Source organism: Rhinatrema bivittatum, chromosome 8, assembly GCF_901001135.1.
Source record: "Rhinatrema bivittatum chromosome 8, aRhiBiv1.1, whole genome shotgun sequence".
Lineage (NCBI taxonomy): Eukaryota > Metazoa > Chordata > Amphibia > Gymnophiona > Rhinatrematidae > Rhinatrema > Rhinatrema bivittatum.
This window is the reverse complement of record NC_042622.1, coordinates 198,732,281-198,759,267: the sequence shown is the minus strand read 5'-3', so window position 1 is coordinate 198,759,267 and position 26,987 is coordinate 198,732,281. Positions and strand designations below refer to the sequence as shown.

At 44.7% G+C, this 26,987-nt stretch overlaps 1 protein-coding gene across 4 annotated transcripts; it reads right to left on the bottom strand.

Moving 5' to 3' along the window:
* Positions 1 to 2,359: 2,359 nt before the first annotated feature.
* LOC115097239 (matrilin-4-like) lies at positions 2,360 to 19,715 on the bottom strand. Of its 4 annotated transcripts, none has more exons than XM_029612873.1 (4): positions 19,589 to 19,715; positions 9,731 to 10,384; positions 4,840 to 4,970; positions 2,360 to 2,968 (listed from the first exon to the last, which is right to left on the bottom strand). In XM_029612873.1, exons 1-4 carry the CDS (start codon positions 19,668 to 19,670, stop codon positions 2,744 to 2,746), a joined length of 1,092 nt encoding a protein of 363 aa, XP_029468733.1. In that variant the 5' UTR covers positions 19,671 to 19,715; the 3' UTR covers positions 2,360 to 2,743. The 4 variants fall into 4 exon arrangements, 3 of the variants coding, with proteins under 3 accessions (XP_029468733.1, XP_029468734.1, XP_029468735.1); XM_029612874.1 differs by having other exon boundaries at positions 4,851 to 4,970; XR_003858243.1 differs by lacking the exon at positions 4,840 to 4,970 and adding an exon at positions 7,109 to 7,250 and having other exon boundaries at positions 2,831 to 2,968.
* Between the last annotated feature and the right edge of the window lie 7,272 nt (positions 19,716 to 26,987).

Sequence of the window (26,987 nt, the reverse complement as noted above, 5' to 3'; positions counted from 1 at the left end):
GCGGATTTAGGCGAGCAGGGCCCTGCGCGCCGGTGAGCCTATTTTACATAGGCCTACCGGCGCGCGCAGAGCCCCAGGACTTGCGTAAGTCCAGGGGTTTTCAGAGGGGGGCGTGTCGGGGGGCGGGCCGGAACGCGCGGCATTTTCGGGGCCTGTCGGGAGCGTTCCGGGGGCGGGCCTGGGGGCGTGGCCGCGCCCTCCGGACCCGCCCCCAGGTCGCGTCCCGGCGCGCTAGCGGCCCGCTGGCACGCGGGGATTTACGCCTCCCTCTGGGAGGCGTAAATCCCCCGACAAAGGTAAGGATGGGGTTTAGACAGGGCCGGGCGGGTGGGTTAGGTAGGGGAAGGTGAGGGGAGGGCAAAAGAAAGTTCCCTCCGAGGCCGCTCCGATTTCGGAGCGGCCTCGGAGGGAACGGGGGTAGGCTGTGCGGCTTGGCGCGCGCCGGCTATACGAAATCGATAGCCTTGCGCGCGCCGATCCAGGATTTTAGTGGCTACGCGCGTATCTACTAAAATCCCGCGTACTTTTGCTGGCGCCTGATGCGCCAGCAAAAGTACGCCTATTCGCGGTTTTTGAAAATCTACCCCAATGTGCACACTTTTTTGACTGCATTAAGAGGAGGAGTTCCCAAGGAAGCGTTTAGGTCAGTGGCCAAAAGCGGCAGGCACTTTGTACGCATGGCAGTTTTCAAGGTGAAATGCACGGTACAAGTTCTCTTTGAAAACGCTTGGGTTAACTGGGCCGGCACACATGCACACAGGATGACCTGCACAGTTTCTACTGCTCTTTGGAGGGCATAATGTCTGTTCATTAACTTACGTGCATACTTTTTAAAATAAAAAAAGAAAGTCCAATAAAAAGGTATCACTTGATTATATATAATTTTGGTTTTTTTTGTTAACCTTCGTTTCTATAAAATAAAAATGTATGCCTATAAGTTCAACTCCGCCCTCTGCAATGCCCCTCCCCAGTATGCACTCAACCCTGGCTATTTTATAACAGCTATTTACCTGCCTATAACTGGATTTCACGCAAATTATTGAATATGTGTAGTGTTTACAGGCTTGGAGCTTGATGTCCTATGTATTCCACCTCTTTATTGACACAGAGCAGGTTATAGCCTAATGACGCATAACTGCAAGAAAACTATGCTCTCCTTCTCTTTTATTGTGTATTATTGTTCTTCTATTATATATTTCCCTTGGTATAAATGAGCCTTGTGGGGACACAAGAGTCTTAAGAGGTGGGAGGAATGCAGCCTATGTATAGTGATATGGGGGTCCATGTGCCAGAAATCTCTGCAGAATATTCTAGGAAACCCTAGGTGTGTCTCGAAGGTCCTCGGTAATGGAATCCAGAGTAGATCTGGGCATTTTCCCTGCTTAGTGGGGTTGGGGGGGCAGATACAGAAAGCAAAGAAAAAAAAAAAAAGAGGAAAACAGAGAAGTGTGCAAGAACAAGCAGTGGGGTAGTAGTGGGGGAGCCCTATCTCGCTCCCATGCTGGGCAAATTGATACTCCTGGAATTTCTTCCTTGCCAATGTGTTTAAGAATCTCTACCACTAGAGAATTTAAGTGCATCCCCCCCCCCAACACACACACTTCAAAGTGTGAGTAGCATGGGACTACCTTTCCAGCAAGTCAGTAACACAGTGTACATGGAAGTTACAAGAGGCTAGCACAGCTCATCGTATGGAGGCAGAGCCCAGGCCTGGATTTAGGAACAGGCAACCACGTTCTTACAGGTGCCAGAGCCCGGCCACTGCTGACTATACCCAAGTTCAAATTTGCTTCCGCACCGCTGTTTCTCTCCTCCGATGGCACAGGGCCCGTCACCCAGGATAACAGGAAGCCCATGCGCGAGGAGGGAACGATGCACTGATTTTGTTTTTTTCTCATATTCTGTTGTTGCAGCCTAAAGGAGATGTGATTTCGTGGTGAGGATATGGGGGCACCCTGAGGAGAATTTGGATAGGAGGGCTCGTACCCTTCCCTCCTACAGGGAGGAGAGGGGGAGTGTACCAATCTTCTACCCTCTGGACGACGTGGGAGAAGGAAAGAGAACTGTGAAATCAGAATGGGGGGTTGTGGGGGAAGAAAGCAGTGGGGGGCAGGGATGAGGGTGCAAAATAGGTTTTCCTGTCCTGGGTGCTAACGTGTCCAGCCACACAATATGCAAGTGGCCTAATGCTGTCACTGGCTGCCCAGACGAAACCAGAAAGTTGGTTCAACTCGTCTCCCAAGAGTACAGTGGTAAAGTGGTAATAAATATCCTCAAGCACATCTCTGCTGGAGGACATTATTTAAACAAGACCTTTTGAATTGCTAGAGTTGAAATACACAACATAGACACTGAGAAATGTTTCCTGTGGAAAAGCAGCTCATTTAATTATTGTGCTGGGTAAATAAAGTCGTACAAATCTTTGGAACTACATAAGCAGAGTTACAGGGAGAAAAATTGCAATTCACTACACTATCTGATAATAATATAAAGCAGCACAAAAAGCAATCATGGCTTTCCCTCTCCAACCTACACCCCTGATTACGCTGAACACTGTCTGCTGATGTCCAAACTCCAGACAAACAGATCAGAAAAAAAATAGATGTGAAATTAAAGAAATCTCATGGCTCTGCCAGTCCAGGGTCTATTGATTCTGATTCTCCTAGGACAGGTGGGTGTATATTTTTGGTAATTTTAGGGCCATGCTCGCTGGCATTAGGGCAGCCGGCTCTCCCTCCCTTTTCTACGGGCACCGCTGCCCAGCTGCGCTGGGTTGCGGCTTATGCAGCTCCTCCCAAGCAGACTTTCTGACTTTTATCGAAGCAGCGGTTTTGCTTGCCATCAAAGCAGCATAACAGCCCAGGGTTGCAGGGCTTTGAATCCTTGTCGCATTCGTTTTCAACGGGGCAGTTGACATACTGCGGATCCTGTGAGACAGATTTGCAGTTAGGGCATGCGCACTTGCTGTCTGAAGAAAAAAAAAAAAAAAAAAAAAAGATCAGACATGGCATAATCAGAAACGTGTTTGCTCACCTTTATCATACAAAGAGCCTAAACTCCAAAGTATTGAATCTCCAGCTTCGGAAAAATACACATGAAGGTGGTCAGCTTATTGACCTGTATTTGGAGAGACAGAATTCTAGTACCTTCTTTTTTTTTTATTATTAATTAAAAATGTTCTCTCTCTTGCTTCTGTGTCTGATGTCTAAAGAGAGGGGATATCCTGTATATAAACCTCCTCAGAGAACGTTTGTACGACGGGGGGGGGGGGGGGGCTATGCGCCAAATATTTTCTCCCATTTTGGGGCCAATATTTAAAAGGCCCCAATACCCTGGATATGTGCCCCCCCCCCCGATTATACCCTTTTTAATGTCTTTTGAACATGACAGTTAAGTTTAAAGCACTTAACATACAATAAAGTGGCAATGGGGATTTTAAAACAAATGTTGTGCGTGGCCCTCCCTGTGTGACTTCCCCCTCCTCAATAAGTTTCATGTAACCTGTGTTCCCAGTTTATGAGCCAAAAGGACAGGGGTACATGAGGGTCCTGGGGCCAATTCCCAACTTTTCTCCCATTCCTGGTAATCAAAGGGCCCCAGGACAAGGTTCTTTTCCAGTGGGTGGGGGATGGAAGGACAAATAAAACCTTCATGGCCCAAAGTGTCAGGGGTGACTCTTATTTTCACTGTCCTGGGAAGCTATCAGCTCACTTCCAATAGTCAGGGGTGTGAGTGCCAGCAAAAATACTCTGGGGGCTCAGTTTGAGTATCCAAAATACGACTTTACTGCAGAAATTCTTAAATGGCAATTTGGCACAGTTCACAACCGTTCTTGACACAACAAATGGAAATCACAGGTCTCCAATCTTTTCTCTATCTGTGCAAGGGTCTCGGTATCTGGGCCAGGGAAAAAACTCTTACCCTCTAGAGCATGGAAAAGCAAGAGTTCCCTAGATGGGTGGAAAAATCCCCTTACAAATATGCTTGCATACAAAGCTATATGGTCTCAGTCTTTGCACCGTCTCCCAAAGATCACCTCTCGCCCAGGGAGAAGACTCCAGATGGGGGTCCTCAGATATATCAAAAATTGCTTTACTCACAGTTCTCCTGTTCAGATGACAAAACAGGGTCCTTCTTAGGAAAGGTCCAGATAGCAGGGAACACAGCACCTCTCTCAGATGTCCCTCTCTTCAGGGTAAGAAGGGTGGCCACAAACTTTCCTCCCCAGTAACTCAAGAATAAAATCTTCACAAAAATTGGAAAATCCGTAATCCTCCCGCAACGAGCATCACCCCCCTGTTTGTGGGATGGAGAGCAGCGGAATCTCCCCTACCTACTGATCTAACCTAGCTCATGGACTCCCCAAAATCCTCCAGCAAGGGATACTAGGGCTCTAGGAAGGAAACCTTAAAAGGCTGAGTTAAAAAAAACAAAAGCTCAGCAGTCAAATATGGAGCTAGCACCCAAAATAATACTGGTCCCCCTTCCTACTCAAAGTGGTATCCTGGGCCGGGGATCAAACTTAAATGAAGAAAAGCCCTCCTGCTCTAACTCAACATGCCACGCTGCAATGTTGCAGGCTGCTTTTATAAAGAACAGGGGGCTGGCCATTTTAGTAACCTCAGTAGAGGAGTAGTTCCCCAAAAGGTGCACCCCCCTCCCTCTTCTAACTAAGCTCTACTGTCATAGCTCGTAAGGACTTAAAATAGGGCCAGTGTCCTTTTGAATCTCAAAGGGCCGCCGCCCCCCCCCGGTTAAGCAAAATTTGAGGATGAGACTCGTACACACATTTTACAGTAAGACTCAAAGAATGCACAGAAAATGTATTTCAATACATAACTCCAACATACACCAAAACACTTTATACGTAGAGCATGTCATCCATTCCTTATCTGGGCGAGGCATCCACTCCCAGCTAGCTGGTGCTGCACATGGTACAGGCACACTCATACACGGACTGATGCTTACGTCTAGAAACAAAAGAAGGTTAAATAGATATAGCAGCACAGCCCGTTGGCATCTATTTTGGATTTAAAAAAAAAAAGTGTTCCTTTTTTCAAAATCTATGCAGATGACATCCAATTATTCTTTCCAGTGCAATCTAATGTATCCTGTACTTTGAAACAAACTAGTGCGTATTTACAGAATATAAACAACTGGATATCATCCAGTTTTGAATTTTACTGGATCTGAAGCTGTATGGTTTTTTTCTCTCCTGCTCTTTCACCAGTTATGGATTTGTCATTAGCAGTTAATGGAGTTTCAGTTCCATTTGCTGATTCAGTTTTAAATCTAGGTTTTTACTTTTAATTCAGTTTTATCTGGTCTCTCTCATATTTGTAAGCTTACTCAAATTGTTGTTTTAAGTTACATTTATACAACGTCTACATTATATCTTGCCTATGGCTGATTTCAGAAATGTAATTCAAGCTTTTCTACTTACAATGATTATGGTAATTCTTTGCTTATTGGCTTACCTAAATTTCATTTAAAGATGATTCAACTTCTTCAGAATGCCACTACATGACTTATTTTACCAATGTGGCATGGTGAACATATTATACTAGCATTAATTGACCAAACTATGCAACCCATCCACATTACTTATGACCATACGTGTGTTAATACTTAATAACACTAATCCTATATGTAATAACAGTTTATATGTAATAACTTCGCTGTATTTAATAATTTATATGTAAGATCAACATTTATATATAAGAACAATTTTTGTATATAATAATTTTGCTGTATGCAATAACCCCATAATCCCTAAACTACATGACAATTTGCTACGATAATATCTATTTATACTGGGGTAGATCTTAAAAACCCTGCTCGCGCCGACGTGCCTATTTTCCATAGGCCGCCGGTGCGCGCAAAGCCCCAGGACACACGTAAGTCCCGGGGCTTTGCTTGGGGGGCATGCCAGGGACGTGTCAGAGGCGATACGGCGTTCGGGGCGGGTCCGGGGCATGGCCACAGACGTGGTTCCGGCCCGGGTGCGTTCCGGGGGCGTGGCCGCGGCCTCCGGACCCACCCCCCCGGACCGGAACACGGCCACCGGCAGCCTGATCGGGCAGGCATAACTCACGGAATAAAGGTAGGAGGGGTGGGTTAGGTAGGGGAAGGGAGGGAAATGTTGGGGGGGGGGGGGGCAAAAAAAGAAGTTCCCTCCGAGGCCGCTCCGATTTCGGAGCGGCCTCGGAGGGAACGGAGCCAGGCTGCGCGGCTCGGCGTGCACAGGCTGCCGATTTTGCGCAGCCTTGCGCGCACTGACCCCGTATTTTAACAAATAAGCGCGGCTACACGCATATCTATTAAAATCCGGCGTATTTTTGTTCGCGCCGGTCGTGCAAACAAAAGTACACACGCGCGTACTTTTTAAAGATCTACCTCACTGGTTTCACGACTCTGTAAACCGTTGATGGCGAAACCGAATGATGGTATACAAAACATGTTAGATAAATAAATAATTTGCATTAGTTACCAATACAGCAAAGAATTACATTTAAAGTCCTGGAATTGGTTTTAAGGCTGTGTCTGGCCAGGGCCCATCTTATTTGTCTAGCTTACTTTCTAGGTACACACCGGCCAGAAGCTTATCACCACAAAATGATCTTCTATTGAATAACCCTTCTATTAAGGAGTATGGGTTAGTCAGAACACGTTCGCAGGCCTTCTCCATCATTGTCCCGAGTTTATGGAATGCTTTTCCTAAAGAGTTGTGTTTAAAATCTGATATTAAAATCTATCATAAGCAGCTTACAGCTTTTTTAATTTCTGAAAGCCTTTGGAAATAAGTAATGTATCAGCTGAGAGTTTGGAGTTTAGATATTAGAGTGTAGAAGAATTAAGTTATGTTCTGAGGTTTTGATACTGTATTTACTTCCTGGGTAATTTGGTTAAATTTAATTTTATTTTATGTATAAACATTAAAAAAAAAATAGCAGCTAAATGGAAAAAAATTGAAATATTGTTGTAATATCCAGCACCCTCACTACTGTTTATGGTGGATTCTCTCACAATCCAAAGTGAAGAATGCTCTCGCCTTCCTGCAAGGTAATATGAAGTGTTAAATACACATAGGATACTGCAAAACACATACAGCATAATAAACACCATACACGTCCTCCCTGAGTTTTCTAAATTTCTTTGCACTTGCTCCCTTTGGTGAAAACACAGATAACTCCAGCCTTTCTACATATCACATCTCAAATTAGGAAACACTGGATAGCATCTCACAGGATCTGCATAAGGAGAAAACGGTACCACATCATTAATGAACATCAATAGTTGGATGCGAAGATCTTCACTGACGTTTTTCCTGAAAAGCAAAAGTTTAGTGCAAGGATGGATGTCAGGTTGATGATACACCTGGAAAGCAAAGGTTAAGCTTTATCTTCTTGATCTTCAAAATAATCCACAGACAATACATTTTTGGAGCAATTTTGCTATTTTTGTAGATATGGTTTTTTTTAAAATGTAACTTCAAATTCCTTAAGTTTCTAAGGGATGACCAACTCCCAGCAGCTTCAAACCCACTAGATAGGGTAGGTAAAAATGTTTGTGGGATGGAGAGCAGCAGAATCCTGATCTAACCTAGCTATTGGGCTCCCTGAAATCCTCCAGTCAAGGGTAGCTGGGCTCTTACTGGAAGGACACCTCAAAAGGATAGGTTCAAAGATCAGCAGCGAAACTTATGGAACTAGCACCCAAATGGTACTGGTCCCCTTTCTACTCAAAGTGGTGTTCTGGAACATGAGCAAGGGAACAAACTTAACTGAAGAAAAGTGCTCCTACTTCCCCCACTCTCGAACTCGATGTGCCACACTTTGCAATGTTGCAGGCTGCTTTTATGTTTAAACCTTCTTTTATTGAATGCAAAAAAAATACAAACCCCCACCTAGTGCAATATATTGTGAGGCTGGGGGGTGAGTGGGAATGAAATGGAAAAGTTTATAGTTGTGTTTATGCAGCAGACCTGGTGTAGGTAAGAATCAAAATGTGCTCTAGGCCACGTTTATAAAGAGCAGGGGGCCTGGCCATTCCAGTAACCTCAGTGGAGGGGCTGTTCCAACAATGGTGCATTCCTCCCTCTGCTACTCTAGCTAAAAAAAAAAAAAAAGCCTTAATTTAGGGCCAGTTTCATCAATTCCAAAGGGTCATTACATTCACAAAGGCTCCTATGGGCTAAGTCTTTTCCCCACCCCAACCCCTGAGAAAAAAAAAACAACTTCCAATAAGAAATGTAAAAATGAAAGTTCAACTGCCTGTGCCAGCCCCCCCCCCCCCCCCTTCCCTGCTTCCTCACGCCAACAAAAAATTAGGCCTCCTCCACCCCAACTCTGTGCCCTCCAATTCTAGGGCTGCAATCCAGGGAGCGATCTGGTTTATGAATCTGTTGCAGTGGCAGGGCAGAGCTTTGCCACTGCTCCTCCTCTTGCTTACCCGGGGAGAACAGGAGGGACACAGCATGAAGCAGACACTGCCACGGGGGCTGCTTGGACTCTGCCTGCTGCCGGGCGGAGTGTGCCATGGCCTGACCAACAGATAAACAGGCTGCCCATTGCTTTCAGAGGGGAGAGGAAATTAGGGAGGAGAAGCGAGGTTGGTGGATGCTGTTGGAAACCTCTCTCACCTCTCCCTTATGCTGGAGAGAGAGGGTGGAGGATGAAACAGGGCTTTCCAAACCTGTCCTGGTGTCCCCATATTCAGCAGTAACACTGTGCACAGATATCCTTTTGAGGGATATGAATACTGTAAATAAATCAGCAAGATATCACCTCTAATGTGTTGATTATACCAAAAAATTTTTGGGAGCGAAGAGGAAGGTTTCATATCATTTCCTTAATTAATTTACATGCACATATACACATAAAAAAATGTATAAAGGGTGGGAGGAGGTTGGTTTATGATTAAAATGACTATACACTGCTGGATGCGGTGATATAAGGAAATGATATGAAGCCTTCCTCCTCGCTCCCAAAACATTTTTTTTCCGTTGTTAATCTATCATTGGGTTAAATTAAGAGACCAAATATATGGATGGTTAGAGATTTTTTTTCCTTCAAAAAAGACGGAGTGATAAAATTATGGTATAATCAACCCATATTCAGCAGGGCAGTGAACAGGAAAGTTAACCAGATGAAAGTTACCCGACTAACTTGCCCGGGACATATTCAGCAGCGCACACCCATGTGAGGGTTCCAGTGAATTCAGCCAGCCGAGGTTATGGGGAATGGCTTTGGAGCAGGTGTTTTCCCCAACCCGCTTTACCTGGGAAGCAGCGAATATCAATACTCAGTGGGTAAAGTCTAACCAGGTCCCCGGGGATGCCTGCGCCATTGCCTCTTTTTTTTATCCGGTTACACTCTGTGTGGGCAACGAGTGGCAGGGAAGGGGGGGGGGGGGGGCAGATGCAAGTCTCGGGTTTGGCCCGGGTCACCCGGAAAAGTGACCCCTGGGGGGCGAACCCTTTTGAACGCTGTTTCCCCTCCCCCTTGGGCGTTTTCAAAGCCACTCCCACATAAACCATCGCAGGCCCAGCTACCGGAGAGAGGACGATCTCCATCTCCGCGGCTGCCTTTCTTGCGCCTCTCCCCGAACTCCTGGCCAGCAAAAGTCCGGGGGAGAAGCGCCGCGGAGCCTCCCCCACCGCCACTGCGCGGGGGGGGAGTATTTATTTATTTGCTTATTTATTTTACACAAGCCGCGCGCTGCCACTTACTTGGGGGAGGGGCGGTGGTAGTGGTGGTGGGGGCGGCGGCGGCAGCGGTGGTAGTGGTGGGGGGGGCGGCGGCAGCGGTGGTGGGGGGAGAGGCGGTGGAGCTGGCGGTGGTACAGATGCTTTGCGACAGCTGGCTCACGAGCAGCGGCAGCGCGTCGTACGAGGACATGAAGACGTTGTTCGGGTCGCCCGTCATTTGCGCCAGCTGCGTCTGGTTGGCGTCCCCCACCCCTATGCCGTACATGGTGATGTTAGCCGCCTTCGCCTGCTGGGAGGCGCTCGTCACGTTGTCCTGCGGCTCCCCGTCCGTCAGCACTATTATGGACTGATTCCGCTCGGGGTCCTTGTCGTGCACCTTCTTCAGGGCGTTCAGGCAGTCCTGGAGCGCGTACCCCGTGAGGGTGCCCTTCTGGATCTGCTTCGTGTCGTTCAAGGCGGCTTCCATGGCGGCGGGGTCCGTGCAGTTCTCAAAAGTGATGACGTGAATCATGCTATCCGAGAACTCCGTCACTTGCATCCTCGTGCCGTTCTGGGATATGTTGAGAGCTCGCGCCAGTGCCGCGACGAACGCCTTCGACTTGTTGAAATCGGCGGGCCACATGCTGTTAGAGCCGTCGACTAGCACGCAGATATCGCTGCTCCCGTTCGTGCAGGCTGCGGGGAAAGGGAGCGTTATTATCATCTCGGTTCTTGGCGGACACCCAACTGGCGATTACAGTAGTACGACAGAAGGACTGGCCGTCAGCACTGGGGGTTTCGTTCTTTTTTTTTGTTTGTTTGTTTGTTTTGTTTGTGTGTGTGACGAGCACGGCAGCTAAACAAACAAACAAAAAAAATAGCGAGCGCAGGGCAAGGCTCTACGGCTCGAGTGCTTAGACTGGGAACCCAAAGAAGCAGTGGGCTTTCCCTCTCCTGGTAAAATACTTTCCAAAGAATCGAGCCGTTTCAGTAAACTGCTTTGGCTTTTATGATTTTTAAACTGCTTTGATTTCGAGTTTCTGTTGCCCACCCACCTTAGTCCACTCCCTCCACCCCACTTCCGATTCCCCTAATTTGCGAGGGGCATGGGGGCTTTCCTTTCCTGAAAAGTGACCTGCTTACCTTTCTCTTGCTGTCTAGGAGGAAGCTAGAACCCCTACCCAGGCCTGGATTTGTCAATATTTATGTATTTATTTAAAACATATGTATTTATTTAAAAACATTTATAGCCTGCCCTTCCTACATAATTTCAGAGTGGGGTACATTAAGAACATACACAGTTAAGACAAACGGGGGGGGGGGGGGTGCATTTCAAGATTCTTCAGGTTGAGGGGAGCAGTGTAAAGACAGCAAGGGAGTTCAGTTCATCAAGGGTAGCGAAAATCGGGGAGGCAGGGCTGGCTGAAGATTTATTGCCTTCCAGGCCGTGCTGAACCTCACTCGGCAGAGAACAGCCCTCCCAGGCAACATGCAGGGAACAAAATGGGAGTGGGGTGAGTCTGGAGCACAGAGAGCAAAGGGGGATCATTTTGAGCCTGAACAGTGATCACTGTGGGTGAGAAGAGAGGCCGAGGAATGAGAGAGGATCAGATGGGGAGAAGGGGTTGGTGCTGGTGTGTGTGCTCCAGATTGAGAGGTTAGAGAAAGGAGTTCTAAGGGGGAGCAGGACCCCAGAGCATGGTAGGGATACTTCCCTTCCCCCACACACTGCAGTTCAGATTCTCTCTCCTTTGATCTCAGATTCTGTCCTCCAGGTCCTGGAACCACTCCCAACAAGTCATACTCCCTTTCCCCATCTGAGAACCTTCATCCCTACTCCTCTTTTCCTCCCATCTTAGATTCCTGATTCCCCCCTTTCCTCTACTTTCTCTATACCCCATCCTCAGCATCCCCAGTTCTTTCTACCTCTCTTCCTCCCCACCCTCAGGCTTCTTTCCTTCTCATATTCCTCCCTCCTAACCCCAGTCCTTTCACCTTCTCCTCACCCCATTCCTAGTCTTCCCCATTCCTGGTCCTCTCACCCTCCCCATCTCTTTTGCCCATCCCTGAGATCTCATCCCTATACTAATTCTAAAGATCCCTTTTCCTCACCCAATAACAAAATAAATTATACAGAGACAAGCAAGGTTGGAAATTGACCTAGTTTTTATAATATGAAAGATGGAAATGTTTGCCAATGTGCTTCAAATTAAGGATACGTCACAAATAGAACAAAAATAAAAAGTAGAAAAGACTAAGACAATGTTGTATCCAAGTGTTCTGTTTTCTGCAGTGTTTGAGAGGGAGAAAAGAATCTACAGACAATTCTGTAAGCAAAATCTGCATAAAGTGTATACGTTTGATACGCAAAGGCTAACTGCAAGAATCAGGCAAACATTGCACAGTACTTTTTTTTTTTCACCAGTTTTCACTTGCACGTTTTTTTTTTGTTTTTTTTTGTGTGTGTGATTATTTATTTTTTCCTTACTTCCAACGGCAGAAAATGTACATTCTTAGGCAGAATGATTATCTATTTCAAAATTGTGCAAGCAAGCTTTGGAGCCCAGGCTGGGCCCAGCTGGGTCTCCCTGGGCCCCTCAGAACCTTCCCCCATCAGCAAAATTGAGCGGGGTCTGGGGGTCTGGCCATGGTGTCACTGTTGAAATGGGCAGGAGCAATGCCAACTCAAACGTCTGTCTCTTCTCTCTTTAAAAATGGCGGCGATGGCCCTTCTGGAGTGGGCAGCAACGTGACGCTGAAGTGATGTGACTTTGGTGCCACTCAAGAGGGATGGCGCCATCATTTTAAAGGAAGGAGAGAAAGCAAAAGCAATTCCAGTTCCACTACCATTGCTGGAAAGGGCTAAGCGGGGGCCGGAAAGGTCCCTGCCCTGGCAAGTTTTGAAAGTTCAGGAGAGGCACAGCTAAGCACAACCAGATAGGTGCTGTCTCGCCTAATTTTGCTGGCAGGAGGAGGCTTGGAAGGGCCCAGGAGGCCTTGGCTGAGTACAGCCTGAGACTTGTCTTGGGGCAGGAGGGGAGGCGGGGAGGCGGGAGACACAATTCTATTGTTTTTTTTTTTGTTTTGGGTATTTTTTGGGGGGGGGGGGGCGGGGCGGGTTAATGTTGATTTCAGTTTGGTAAATGAACTGATCCAAAAAAAAATTAAACAAACTGAAAAACAAAAACCACCTCACCCCCCCCCCCCCCCCAATTAAAAATCTAACCAAAATGAAAATCTTTGGGCTGCGCATACCCAGTCTGTTTTCCAACCTGAAGAGCCTTAAACTGTGTAGCCATTCATTACTGGGGAGCCGTTCCATCCCCTTTACCATTTTTGTTGCCTTCCTCTGAACTTTTTCTAATTTAGCTAGTCTTTCTTGAGATGGGGTGACCAGAACTCTACTCAAAGATCAGTCGCACTATGACTGAATACAGAGGCAACATGATATTTTCTAGGGATGTGAATCGTTTTTTGACGATTTAAAACAATCGTCAGATATATTTTAAATCGTCAAAAATCGTTAGAGCCGCGATACAATAACAATCGTAAATCGGGGGAGGGCGGGAAAACCGGCACACCAAAACAACCCTAAAACCCACCCCGAACCTTTAAAATAAATCCCCCACCCTCCCGAACCCCCCCCAAAATGTTTTAAATTACCTGGGGTCCAGTGGGGGGGTCAAGGCGCGATCTCCCACTCTCTGGCCACGGCTGCGTTAAGAGAAATGGCGCCGGTGGCCCTTTGCCCTTATCATGTGACAGGGCAAAGGTAGCGCCGGCGCCATTTTGAATATTGGCAATACAGCCCGCGTGCAGGAGGTCGCTCCCGGACCCCCGCTGGACCTTTGGCAAGTCTTGTGGGGGTCAGGAGGCCCCGCCAAGCTGGCCAAAAGTCCCTGGGAGTCCAGCGGGGGTCCGGGAGCGATCTAAATGCGTGACGTCGGGAGCCAGGAACCAAAATGGCGCCGGCGCTACCTTTGCTCTGTCACATGATAAGGGCAAAGGGCCACCGGCGCCATTTCTCTTAACGCAGCTGTGGCCAGAGAGCGGGAGATTGCGCCAGGACCCCCCCACTGGACCCCAGGTAATTTAAAACATTTTGGGGGGGTTCGGGAGGGTGGGGGATTTGTTTTAAAGGGTCGGGGTGGGTTTTAGGGTTGTTTTGGTGTGCCGGTTTTCCCGCCCTCCCCCGATTTACGATTTTTAACGATTTAAAAAAAAAAACAAACCCCCCAAAACAAAACAAAACATGACGATCAGATTTCCCTCCCCCCCCCAGCCAAAATCGATCGTTAAGACGATCGATCACACGATTCACACCCCTAATATTTTCCATTTTATTCTCCATTCCTTTTCGGATCATTCCTAACATTCCATTTGATTTTTGTCTGCTGCTGCACACTGAACTGAGGATTTAAATGTATTGACCACAAAGAGGTAGATTTTAATATGTGCGTGCAGGGCGTGCAAGGGGGGGGGGACGGGACAGTTTTTTTGCTAAATTCGCATGGCGATGCATCACGGCCTTCCCCAATTCCCTCCCAGTCCGCTCCAATCAAGGGAACTTCCCTATCCCCCTGCTCATACTCCCTCCCTCGTCCCCTGTCCTCCCTGACCCCTTAAAAGATCCCACCTTTTTTTTTTAACTTTGTTTAAGAACGTTCGCCAGCAGGCTGCTGGCGCGCGATCCCCTCGACACACCGGCCGCCTCCAGCTCCGCCCCCTCCGGCCCACCCCTGTTGCGAGGCCTGGCTCTTGTGCGCGGAACAGGGGGTACGCACGCGGCCGGGCCGTTCTAAACTGAGTGCGGCCCGGCCGTGTGCGTAACCCCCGGATTTTATGCGTGCGGGGGTGGGGGGGGGGGGGGGTGGTGGTTAAAATTCGCCTTGAAGACTCTAAAGTCCTTGTCTACATGACCTTGGCAATAAGGCATGAAAATCATGTGAAATTAAGGATACGTTACAAGTAGAACAAAAGTAAAAAAGTTCAAAAGACTAAGACAATGTAGTTCCCAAGAGTTCTGTTGTCTGCAGTGTTTGGGAGGGAGAAAAGAATCCACAGACAAAAATCTGTAATCAAAATCTGCATAAAGTGTGTACTTTTGATACGCAGGGGTTTACTGCAAGAATCAGGCAAGCATCGCACAGCACTTTTGTTTTTTCACCAGTTTTCATTTGCATGGGTTTTTTTTTGTATGTGGGTGATTATTTATTTTTTCCTTTACTTCTTAACAACAGAAAATTTATACTCTTAGGCACAATGATTATCTGTTTCAAAATTGTGCAAGCAAGCTGACTTCAGGCTGTTTGTGGGTTGTTGCTTTTTTGCCTCCAATTTTGCCCTATTGGTAAATCTGACCTTTAGGGTTATCTTTTTAAAAAGTTGCCATTAAACTGACATCACTCAGTTGTCTCATGATGACTGGGCAAAGAACCACCCTGTACTTTGCATTCCACTGGGGGCTCACCTTAAAAGAAAAAGAAATCTGAAAAGTTACCTATTTGACATTTTTTTGCCTGCTCCCTTTCCCTTCCATAATGTCAGCTATGAAGTGCAGACAGAACTATAGCAAGCAATACCATTGCCCTAACTTTCACAGAAGGGGCTAAAAGGGACACAGTGCTAATTCTGAACATTTACACCTGGATTTTTAAAAAGCCCTGCGTGCGCAAAAGTTTGGCTTTACGCGCGTGGCCGGGCCTTGCGTGCGCCGAGCAAATTTTCGAAGGGGTCCGGCCACGCGCGCAAAGCCTGGTATGCACACAAGTGCCAGGCCTCCTCGAAGGGGCGGGCCAGGGGGGCATGTTCTGGGTGGGGAGGGGTGGGGACGGGCCAGGACAGGGCCATTGAACGCTGTCCTGAAAACTCGCACGCCGGCAGCAACTTACTTCAGGTCGGGCCCTGAAGTAAGATGTACAACAACAACAACAACAAAAAAAAGAAGGAAAGATAAGGAAGGGTTTAGGGGCTGGGGAGGAGAGGGGAAGAGGGAGGAAGCATAGGTAGGGTGGCAGGGAACTGGAGAAGGCCGGAATGTGCCGCCGTGCAGAAATGTGCAAAAATGACCTCCCCTTGTGCGCGCCGCCGGCACGTACGCATGCAGATTATAAAATCCGTCGTCGTGCATGTGCCTGCGGCCCACAGGTTGTATACCATGCGCACCAACGTGAGCATGTGGCAAAATTGGCGCATCCATGTGTGCACACATTATAAAATCTACCCCTTACTGTCTTCTTTCAAATCCATTGAACTGGAGGTGTAAGGGTGGCACTTCACCGAGGTCAACATAACAAGCTGATCCAGTTCGGCTTTTGCTCTACTGAATGCACAGATTTGAAGTTATGATTTTCCCATTGATTTCCCTGAGAAAATCAGAGCTATAGGTCCATGCTTGCAGCAGGGAAGAACCAGGCCTGGATCAGCTTGATCCGATGACTCGGGGTGACGTGGGAACCCTGCCAAAATCTGTAGTGCTGCAGTACTTTCATAGGGGCTGTGATAAAACGTGCTAACGTTAATGCAGGCACTTGTAGCCTGGATTGGCCACTGTTGGAAACAGGATGCTGGGCTTCATGGACCCTCGGTCTGGCAATTTCTTATGCTCTTATGCAGGTTTTTTTTACTCCGGTTTTAGCATGCATTTTTCTGGCCCAGTGGTGCGCGGTTAGGGCCTTCAAGGGATTCAGTGAATCCCCGGCCCTGGACTTTCTTTTTTTTCAGCTGCATGTCTGTGCGGCCAATAGAAACAGCAGCTTGTGGCTTCTTGCAGGCTGCACCTCAAAGGCAGCCAATAAAAAGAAGGTTCATGCTCTGCAGAACAGGTAGAGGGCCTCACGGGTGTGAGCTGTCGCGGGGACTGGAGGCAAGCACGTCACAGCTCAGGCACTGACTGAAGCAGCAGCACAGCACTTTGGCTGAAAGAAGGTCCCACCTTGTACCCCATGTGTAAAACAGGCCGGTAGGGAGCGTAGGATGGGACCTCTTCAGACTTGGAGCTATCTTTTTTTTGTCCATGTGGATCCAAGGGCAGGAAGTACGTAAATGTGCTGTGCGGCTATTTCTTCTAGGATCTCAGTGCTGGTTTTTGAGTTGAGCTATGAGTGACAGTGAGAGAGAGTATGGGAAGGTGGAGGTGGCTGGAGAACAAGACTGCTGGAGAATGGGAGATATGGGACGGGGGGGGGGGGGGGTTCTAGATGTGGGGAGGGCTCTAGGGAACATGACTACTGGAGGGTCTGAATGGGGAGAGGGGACTGAGGAGCATGACTGCTGGGGCGTGAAGAGAGGGGACTGGGGATCATGACTACTGGGCGGTGGGGAGAGGGGACTATGAACCATGACTACTGGGGGGTGGAGAGAGAGGACTGGGGAGCATGACTACTGGGCGGTGGGGAGAGGGGAATTGGGAACATGACTGCTGGGGGGTGGGGAGAGGGAACTGGTGATCATGGCTACTGGGGGGTGGGGAGAGGGGACTGGGGAACATGACTGCTGGGGGGGTGGGGAAAGGGAACTGGGGAACATGACTGCTGGGGGGTGGGGAAAGGGGACTGGGGAACATGACTGCTGGGGGGTGGGGAAAGGGGACTGGGGAACATGACTACTAGCACTGGGTAGGGAGAGGGGGTTGGAGATTAGGGAACAAGACTGCCGGGAGCTGGGGGGATCTAGGTGGGGAGAAGGGAAATGGGGGTTGGGGGATGTCTGGGTGGAGAGAAGTGATTGGAGAGCATGACAACTGGGAGGCAGGGGATTGATGTGAGGTCTTGGTGGGGAAAAGGGACTAGGGAATATGACAACTGGAGTGGGGAGAGGGGACTAGAGATCATGATGAGTGGGGAGAGGGGACTGGGGAGCATGACAATTGGCTGATGATAGGAACTGGGGAGGTTGAGGAGTGGGGCTGTGGGACAATACTGCTTGGGGGGGTCTGGGTGAGGAGTGGGGCTGTGGAACAAGACTGCTGGGGGACTGGGGGTCTGGGTGAGGAGGGGGCTGTGGAACTAGACTGCTGGGGACTGGGTGGAGAGAGGAGCCTGGGAGCCAGGGATGTGCGCTGCGTGAGTATTTGTGTATAGGTGTGTGAGGATAAAGTCTATGTGTGGCCCCCCTTCCCTCAATCCATGACAACCTCAGGGTGAGTGGGAATCAAAACATCTCATGTATGGAGAGCAGGACATTTTTTAATTCTTATAAGTTTCATTACTGGATGTTTGATGCATCTGCTTTTTTGAAATATTATATTTGTATTTTGGGAAATTTATAAACATTTTTATGAGGTTTAAATGATTGATTGTTCTATTCATCAGCTGTCTCGAAGTATTCTTTTTATTAGTATGGCTTTACTAATATGATTGACATTTTATATTTCTTGATTTTTTTGTTGGTCGGTTTGCCAGTGTTCTGCAAGTGAGACCAAGGGGAGGAATTCTGCTAGTGTGTAGTTTCTGAGTTTTTGAGGTTATTTTTTTGTTTCATTTCCCTTTGTTTGTGCACACAATTTGCAAATTATGTGCACAAAAAAAATACACAACACAAGGAAAAATGAATTTCATCAGTACTGCATCATTTTGTAGCCTGTTGCATTTTTCATGTCGTTTCAAAATGAATATGTATGCCTAGTTTATACTGCATGGTTTTTAACTTGAAGACATTTGTTGGAAAAAATTCATTTTGAAAGTTTTTCATTCTAGTACCTGATTTTATCTTTTTATTGTTCTTTGATGATGACTATTATTTTTAAAGATCATTTTATACTTGTTCTTGTTGGTTTTACTTTTCTTCTGTTTTATGCTTTGTTTGTATTATAATTGTTTTATCTAATGTTATATTTCACCTGCAGCTTTTATGGAAAGGCTGTTCAAATCAATAAATAAGTAAACTACTACATTTAATGACCAGTGTCTATACGGGCTGTAAAACTGTTCAGCTAATGTGTGCAGCTGCTTTAATTCAGCAGCCCTAGTTAGATTCTTCAGAACTTTAATTTTCCTGTTTCCTGTATTCATTATTATTTCTCCTTTGGATCTTTCTCCAAGGTCTCTTTTTTCTTTGTCCTAAGGTATTTTATTGCCTACAATTTTTTTTTTTTAATAACATCTATTTCCCCCAAGATATGAAAACTCCTTTATACTGTACCCAGATTTTACTTGTTGCCAATGTGTGCTGCCTGCATGAGGTTGTGTGAAGGGATCAGCCCAGACTGATAGCAAACAGAGTGAAACATAGAAACATAGAAATGACGGCAGAAGAAGACCAAACGGCCCATCCAGTCTGCCCAGCAAGCTTCACATTTTTCTCTCATACTTATCTGTTTCTCTTAGCTCTTTGGTTCTATTTCCCTTCCACCCCCACCATTAATGTAGAGAGCAGTGATGGAGCTGCAACCAAGTGAAATATCAAGCTTGATTAGTTAGGGGTAGTAGGGGTAGTAACCGCCGCAATAAGCAAGCTACACCCATGTTTGTTTTACCCAGACTGTGTTATTCAGCCCTTAATGGGTAAGCCCTTAGTGGGTAAGCAAAAAATAATAATAAAAAATAAAAATTAGAAAACAAGGAGAATTATGATGATGCTGGCTGTTAACTGAAAACTAATTTTATCTGTCTTAGTATGACTTTTTTTTTTTAAGGGCATCAGTGTAAGGCAACTGAAAACCTATCCAGCTAATGTGAACTGCTGCTAGGGGAGCAAAGAGATAATTTGATAAGACCTGCAGTGTGGGCCTCAGATTATGTGAGGTGTGTTGCATGCCCCGGTACAGGGCAGACCACCGCAAGGGTGCTCAAGAAATCTGAGTGTGCTCATATGAAGCGGCAGTTTCCTATGGGTTGCCTGCAGAAATCTGCTAAATTTCAGAGATCTGCACTGCATGTGGATGCACCTCATCATACTCACTGGTACTATTGCTTTGGCCGGATACGACGCACAGGTCCATGCAGAGAGCAAGGAAGGCGAAGAGGATGCCAGCGGTCTTCATGGTGCTGCTTTACCACAGATGTCGCTGAGGTATCTAGCACCGACCCAGGCTAGAATTTATACTACTCCTCGGACGGGTCTGCCTTTAGGGGAGGGAAGGCTTGGCTGTCATGTGATGTGCTCATGGCCTATGAGAGAGGATCCAACTGCCAACACACCATCTTTTGACGCAGAACATTCTCCACCGTTCGTGCCAGCTACACATAGAGAAAATCCTTGTCCAGAAACTGCATCCAAGAAATAATGAAAAAGTAACTTTTGTTTACAAGGGAAACATCAAAGGACACTTTCAGTTGTCCATATCAGTGAAAAATAAAAAAAAAAAGAAGTTAAAAACTCAAGAAATCTCACACAATGTACTTTTTAAGAATCACAAAACTTTGCGAAGCCAATATTCAAAGGCATTTAACTAGATCACTCACAAACTTTTCAGTTACATGCTGACATTTATCTGGCTAAGTTTTAGCTGAATAAGTCATTATCTTGCTAAAATGTAGCCCAAGAAGTAAGGGGTGTTTCAAGGGTGGACTCGAGTTAGCCTAGCAAACAAATTATACGGCTAACTCCGATATCTGGAGTTAGCTGAATAACTTATTCGGATAACTGTAGATATGAACAAGAGCAGCGTATAGCCTTAACCAACTATATTCAAAGGATTAAGTGCCAATGATGTAAATAAATAAAGAAAAGGCTGCAGTGCAAGCTTGCCGGCTCCATACTCCCCCCCCCATTCCAGTGAAATACATAATGGATCTACATGCCTGAAATCCTGCCCTCCTCTTTCCTCTACCCCCAAAGAAAGGAGTTGACAAAGGAATATCCCTGGCAAGATCACTTTCCCTCTTCTCCCTGTTCAACCCACCCCCACACGTTCCCTCTCCACCCGACCCCATACCTCTAGCTGCAGCCGGAAGCTGGGAAGACGTACCTAACTCCCGGCATGCTCAGCCAGGCCAATCATGCAAAGTATCAACCTGGCTGGCAAAGTAGCTTAAGTGGCTGGCGTGGCTGTCCAGGTAGGCTAGACATGCAAGGAGCTGGCTGCTTCTTCCCAGCTCCCAGATGCAGTTAGAGGTTTTTTTTGGGGGGGGAGGGGGGTTTCCAAGTGGAATGGGAGGGTGTGGGACGGGTTGACTAGGGTGGCGGGTGGGGGAAGGTGAGCTTCCCAGGCTATACCTTTCTTGCAAATTCCTCAGTTTTGGTGCTAGGGATGACAGGGGAGGCTGAGATTTTGGGCATATAGGCCTGCCTCTTTGCTTATTTTGGGGAGGGGGCTTAGCAGGGTGGGAAGCTCACCTGCTAATGGTATGTATTTCACTGGAGAGGGCAGAGGATGGGGCCGGCAGGCCAGCACTACGGTCTCTCTCTTTTTTTTTTTTTTTCGTTTTTAAACACCGCATCGGCACGTCATTCCTTTGAACATAGCTGGTTAAGGGTGATATTCAAAGACAGCGGGTTAGGTTTCAGAGTTATCTGGTTATAAACAGCCAGAGACCTTTCAGGGTCATTCATTAATATTTTGCGATGTGCCGGTATTGCGTGCGGTTTTATTAAAATTAGGTGAAGGGGAGGAATGTTTTTCACATTACCGCCGGCAGCACCGCGGGAAATAACTTCACCTTTTCCAGAGGCGCTAAGGGGGGGCGATAGTGGGGGGTGCTGCCAGCTGCTCACTATCGCCTCCACCCCTTCTTTTTCACACTCATCATTCTGCTATAAATAAAGCAGAATGATGAATCTAGGGGTTTATTTGGGAATATTCAGTGGGCCTCTGTGCATTCTGACAATTTTAGGGACAATTTTCCAAGGCGTTTGCCCGGGTCAGCAGCCTGTCTGAACCCCTTCCCCCCCCCTCCTCCTCCTCCTCCAATGTGGCTTCCATGGCAGGGATGCTTTTAACTGCTCTGGAAGGAGGCAAGCCCTGCGGGCGCGCTTAGGTCCAGGAATGTAAAATAACGCACACGTTTGTGATGACCAGACGCAGGCACGCTGTCTTGAAAACTGCCATAAAATATGTGCGTTAAACTGCCCGTGTAGTTTGCAGTTATGTTGCTTACTGAAAAATTGTTCCCTTTAAGACCGGGTTTGAAAGCCAATGCTCTTTAAAAGGGTGCAGTACACACTGACATACAGAAAGACCAATTGGGCCCTCCCAGCTTACCCATTTGTTACTGGACTGTAGCTTGAGCTATAACCTATCGGGGGGGTGGGGGGGGGGGGGGGAGAGCGAGAGAGAGAGACCAGCCTTAATGCCCTCACCCTAGAGAGGTATTTATCTCTCTATGGGAGGCCCACCTAGTAACTCTAGGTGAGATTTGTGCAATGTTCTCTCAACCTAGCTTGTTCTGTTCGTACGTCTCACATTGAATGTCAAAGTGGCCCCTAACCCCTTACACTAATACCTAAACCTCACCTAGAGTTACTAGGTGGGCCTTCCATAGAGAGATAAATACCTATCTAGGGTGAGAGCATTATAGCTAGTCTTTCTCTCTCTCTCTCCCTCTCACTCTCAAAACATCACAACAGAGCTACTGAAAACATTGTAGCTAAAATTGGCATTAAAGCCATGCGATAGGGCTTCGCATAATGGTAAATCCTGCCCCTAACGCCTCCTCTTTTTCAGATTTGCATCACATCATACGATATGGTGCTATCACATGCGTTAAAGTGTTTTCGCATGCGTTAAGGGCTTATCGCATGCGTTAATGGCGCTTTTTGCATGCGATAAGGTCTTAATGCATGCAAAAACGCCTTATAGCATTTTGATAAATGAGGGGGTTAGATTTTTATATTCCGCTTCACTAGGAAACTAGAAAATGTAGAAAACTGTATGAGAACAAAAGAATTTGAGATAGATGACCGGTTTTCCCAGAGGAATTGGAAATGAAGCAGAATCAAACCCAAGTTAATAGTTTGTCACTTTTCATGATTTTTTTTTGGGGGGGGGGGGGTCACATTTTCAAGAGTTTTTGTTGCTGTTGATGAAGTGTTGCCTCCCCCCCGTTGCATTATGGCGCTGAAGTTATCTGAAAAATCATCTGCAAAATTTGGTCAGTGGAAAGAAATGCTCCTATTAGGATAGTATGTACCGAGATAAAAATAGGAATTTCAAGTTTGCAATGATATGTTCCCCTTTTTTCGGAAAGCAAATGTGAACTCGTCTGAATCCTTGAGGAAATTTGGGCTGAGGTTATAGAATGCTGTGTTGATAATCTTAAGTCCGACAGGCTGGACCCATTCATCTTTTCACTCTTTCATCTGTGAGTAACCAGCAGGTGGCGCCAGGAGCAGCGGAGTTCGCCACAGGCACTACCAGAAGACCGATAATGGGCATTTGTTTGTAATCTCTTTTTAAAACATTTCCAGCACTTTTATATTTTATTTCCATCCTTCCGACAGTAGAAACTACAACAGAACTGGGAGTACAAGAGATGCTTCTCTATGCATTTCTAATAGGACATGGGAATACAGAAGTTGTTGAGATGAATTTATTTCAGTCTTATAGTATACAAAGAAATATAATACCTGCATTCTTTAAACTACCAACTTATTTCTACTTTCAAAGGGTTACACAACTTTATAGGGTTGCTCAGTAATCTAACTATGCCTGTTTCATTTTATTTCTCCGTCAAATTTAAATCTAGGGTGGTGATTCTATCTGTGCAATTCTAATAGTTTGGAATATTCAGTTTAATTGTTGGCAGGGTATCATGATATAAAAATGCTGATTTTGGCTGCCATTGTCAAGATTCAATGTTAATGTTTAGCTTTTTTTTTTTTTTTTTACAGATAGGTTGTGGTCCCTGTTCCCTTAAGCTGTGGGGCGTGTGCGTGCGCACAAGGGTCGTGAATACAGCAAAACATAGCGTGTGCAAGAAATCCCCGTGAGTATTTGCCTTATACTGGCTCGTAGCTGATAAAAAAAAAATTACACACAAGAAATTGTTTGCACCCGTAGCCTTTCAAAACTCAGAGGGAACATTGGTTGTAGCTGAAATCGCCCCTAAATTTAGCTGGCCACAATCTAGCCAGCTGAGATGTCACTGAGCAGCTAGCTCAGTATCAAACCACCCCCCCATGCCACGTATGTCACCCTCAATCACGTTAGCCAAGTCAGTTAGACTGAAAAATTAAAAAACAACTACGTAATTAATAAAATAATCCTGGCAAATGCTATTGCCGAGATTGCCAGTAATGATGCTGTTTGCTTCCAGCTGACAGATAATTACAACCAAGTAGAACATGATTATTTGTTAATGACTGAGGTAGGACTTTTGCCCAGTCCTTGAACTTAATTAATCTGCAAAAAGCTGGGCATCATTCTACGTTATAGTATTTCCACACTTTTGCTTAACTTCTTCTTCCCGTCAGGAAGTTGCTGGAAGATGTGTCGGCGTTTTGCATAGGATTTTCTTTTTATTATTTTCTTGGGGTTTTGGGGGGAGGGGGGATTGTCTGAATCTTATGCCATCCCCATCATGCCACCCTTGTACTGTAAAGTATGATTCACTTGTTAATTAATATTTTTATTGAAATTTTCATAATATACAAATTAAATATAAATTCAATTAAACAATAACAATTTTCTTTAAACATTTACAATTAAAATATAATTTGTAATTCTTTCTCAATTATTAATTCTCCCAACTATTATTCCTCTTTTATTACTAATTCCACCCAACTATTTCCACCCTTTATTACTAAATCCTCCTGACTACTTTCCTTAAATACTTTTCCTTATATTTATAATAAAGAATTGGTTCTAAATAAATAACATCAATATATTTTTCTATTCTAAACAATATATTAATTATTATAAACATTCTCCTTTAAATATATTTAAGTAATACATAGCAAAACATTTTTCCATAATTGGAAATATTTTTTAAGTTTTATTTTTTGATGAGGATTTTTAATATCTTTTCTTCTTTGAATTTCATATAATGCAGTATGGTGTAATAATTTTATCCATGTTTCATATAATGGTACTTCTTCTTCTTCTTTCCAAGACATTAATATATTTTTTTTAGCCAATAAAAGTGATAAACATAAAAAATCTTTTTCTCCATTGGACATCATATTCATGTGTTCACATAAGTGTAAATACAATAATTTACCTGACCATTCAATATTGGTATTTAAAATTTTTTCTAAAAAACATTGTACTTTACTCCAATATATTTTTAATTTATGATATTCTGTAAACATATGACAAAATGTACCATTTTGTATTTTACATTTTAAACATAAATTATTATTCCACAATCTCATATAATATCCTGTTGTTCTAGAAATATAACTTCTATGTATAATTTTAAATTTAATTTCTCTTAAATTAGCTATCATTAAATACTTATAAATTAAAGAAAATGCTATAATAATTTCATTTTCAGTTAATAATATTCCTAAATCCCTTCCCCATAAATTTGCTAATTTATTTAAATGAGATAATTGTAAATCTTGTTTTAAAGTAATAACCCATTTTGAAATTGTATTAAATTTTGGTGTAATATAAAAAAATATTTCATCTATAGAAAATATTAGTTTTTCAACATTAGTTTTACCTTTACTCAAACAATAGTATTTTATATACAAATACGCAAAGAAATTTTTTTTGGTATAAACCAATTATTTTGAATTTCTTGAAAAGAAAATAAAACTTTTTTGGTGACATTAAAAAATTGTCCTATACTATATAATCCTCTATTTTTCCAATCTTGATCAATTAATAAGTTTTTATTTAAAGGTAATTCTGGATTATTTAAAAACATCAAAAATGGAGAAACACAAGGATCCTTTTTATAACATTTTCTCCACCACCACCAAGCTTTTCTAAAAGCTATATGTCAAAAAGCCTTTGTTTTAATTTTATTAGTAAATCCTATAGGCATATGGAAATAATTTATTGGATTATATGGATAGAAACTAATATTCAATAAACTTTCAGGATCCCATTGATCTCCTAATGAAATCCATTCTTGAATATATCTCAAAAGTGAAGAAACATTATAAATACGCCAGTCAGGAATATTCAAACCACCTTTTTCTTTCTCAAATAATAAAATATTATAATTTAATCTTGCTCTTTTACCATTCCAAATAAATTTATTAATTATTGATTGCAATCTTAAAATATCTGTTTGTTTTATCCATATGGGCAACATTTGTATGATATGCAATAATTTGGGTAATATTATCATTTTAATTAATGCACAACAACCCATTAGTAATAAAGGAAGATTTCTCCATTTAATTAATAATTTTTCTATTTTATCTATTCCCATAACTACATTTAAATTATGATTCACTTGTGGTATGTCTCTGAGCTATGCATGTCACTGAGCTACAAGCTTCTGCACGGTATCCTAGTGAGGACCCTCCCGAGGAAGCCGACTGGTGAAGCATGGCCGTGTCGGGGGACTTTAAGGCTTAAGAATTCTATAACCGACAGTGATAATATCAGCATGAAACTAACAAAGATGTTACTTCGAACTTGAAGTTTGGAAATCTCGCGATTGCACCAGATCATCAAAAATACTACATTTGGATTTAAATTATTTCTTCGCATTTCATTGTTTACATTTGCACTTTGGCATGTGAGGCTTCTCCACTCTTGCTATTACTTCACTTGTGTGTTCAGCCACCCAAATCTTTTGCTTTGACTTGATGAAGGGAATATTAGCTCCCAACAGCTAGTCGGGAAATGCTTTGTTAGTCCAATTAAAGGGCATCAATTTATGTAATACTTTTTTGCTTATTAGCCTTTATTTCCACATTGGGTGCAATTAGCAAAACTGAACGTGGGCAAGATACATACCAGGATACTGAGGGAACTAAGAGAGATGCTGGTGGGTCCACTGAAGACCCTGATCAGTATATCCTTGCAGACAGGAGTGGTGCCATAAGAATGAAGAAGGGAAGTGGTGGTCCCATGTCGCAAAAGTGGTAGCAGAGAGGAGGCTGGGACCTATAGGCCAGTTAGCCATGCCTCAGTGGTGGAAACATTAATGGAGACTTTCAGACTGGTGGGCTGCAGGACCAGAGGCAACAGGCTGTGTCAAACATAGGGAAATACCCATAGTACCTGAATATAATCCGCTTTGAAATGCCAAAAAGCAAAATATAAAAATCGAAAATAAATAAATAAAAGAAACCTTTCTTATTTTATTTTTTTTTGATTAGGTAATTAGAGAATTAGATTAAGGAAGAGCATGCGATGTGGTTCATTTGGATTCCAGCAATGGAGAGGACTAACAATGAATCCCCAAAATATATATAATAGTAATGAATGTTGGGCGTCCCGGTTGTGCTGGTGCCA

What these genes read in the sequence shown, in the direction of transcription:
- LOC115097239 (XM_029612873.1), bottom strand. Translation starts at nt 19,670, where the DNA reads ATGAAGACCGCTGGCATCCTCTTCGCCTTCCTTGCTCTCTGCATGGAC. An exon ending in CGGCCAAAGCAATAGTACCA is followed by an intron (nt 10,385 to 19,588) that starts GTGAGTATGATG and finishes CTTTCCCCGCAG; the next exon opens with CCTGCACGAACGGGAGCAGC. An exon ending in TGTTTTGGTGTATGTTGGAG is followed by an intron (nt 2,969 to 4,839) that starts TTATGTATTGAA and finishes TTTTTTCTTCAG; the next exon opens with ACAGCAAGTGCGCATGCCCT.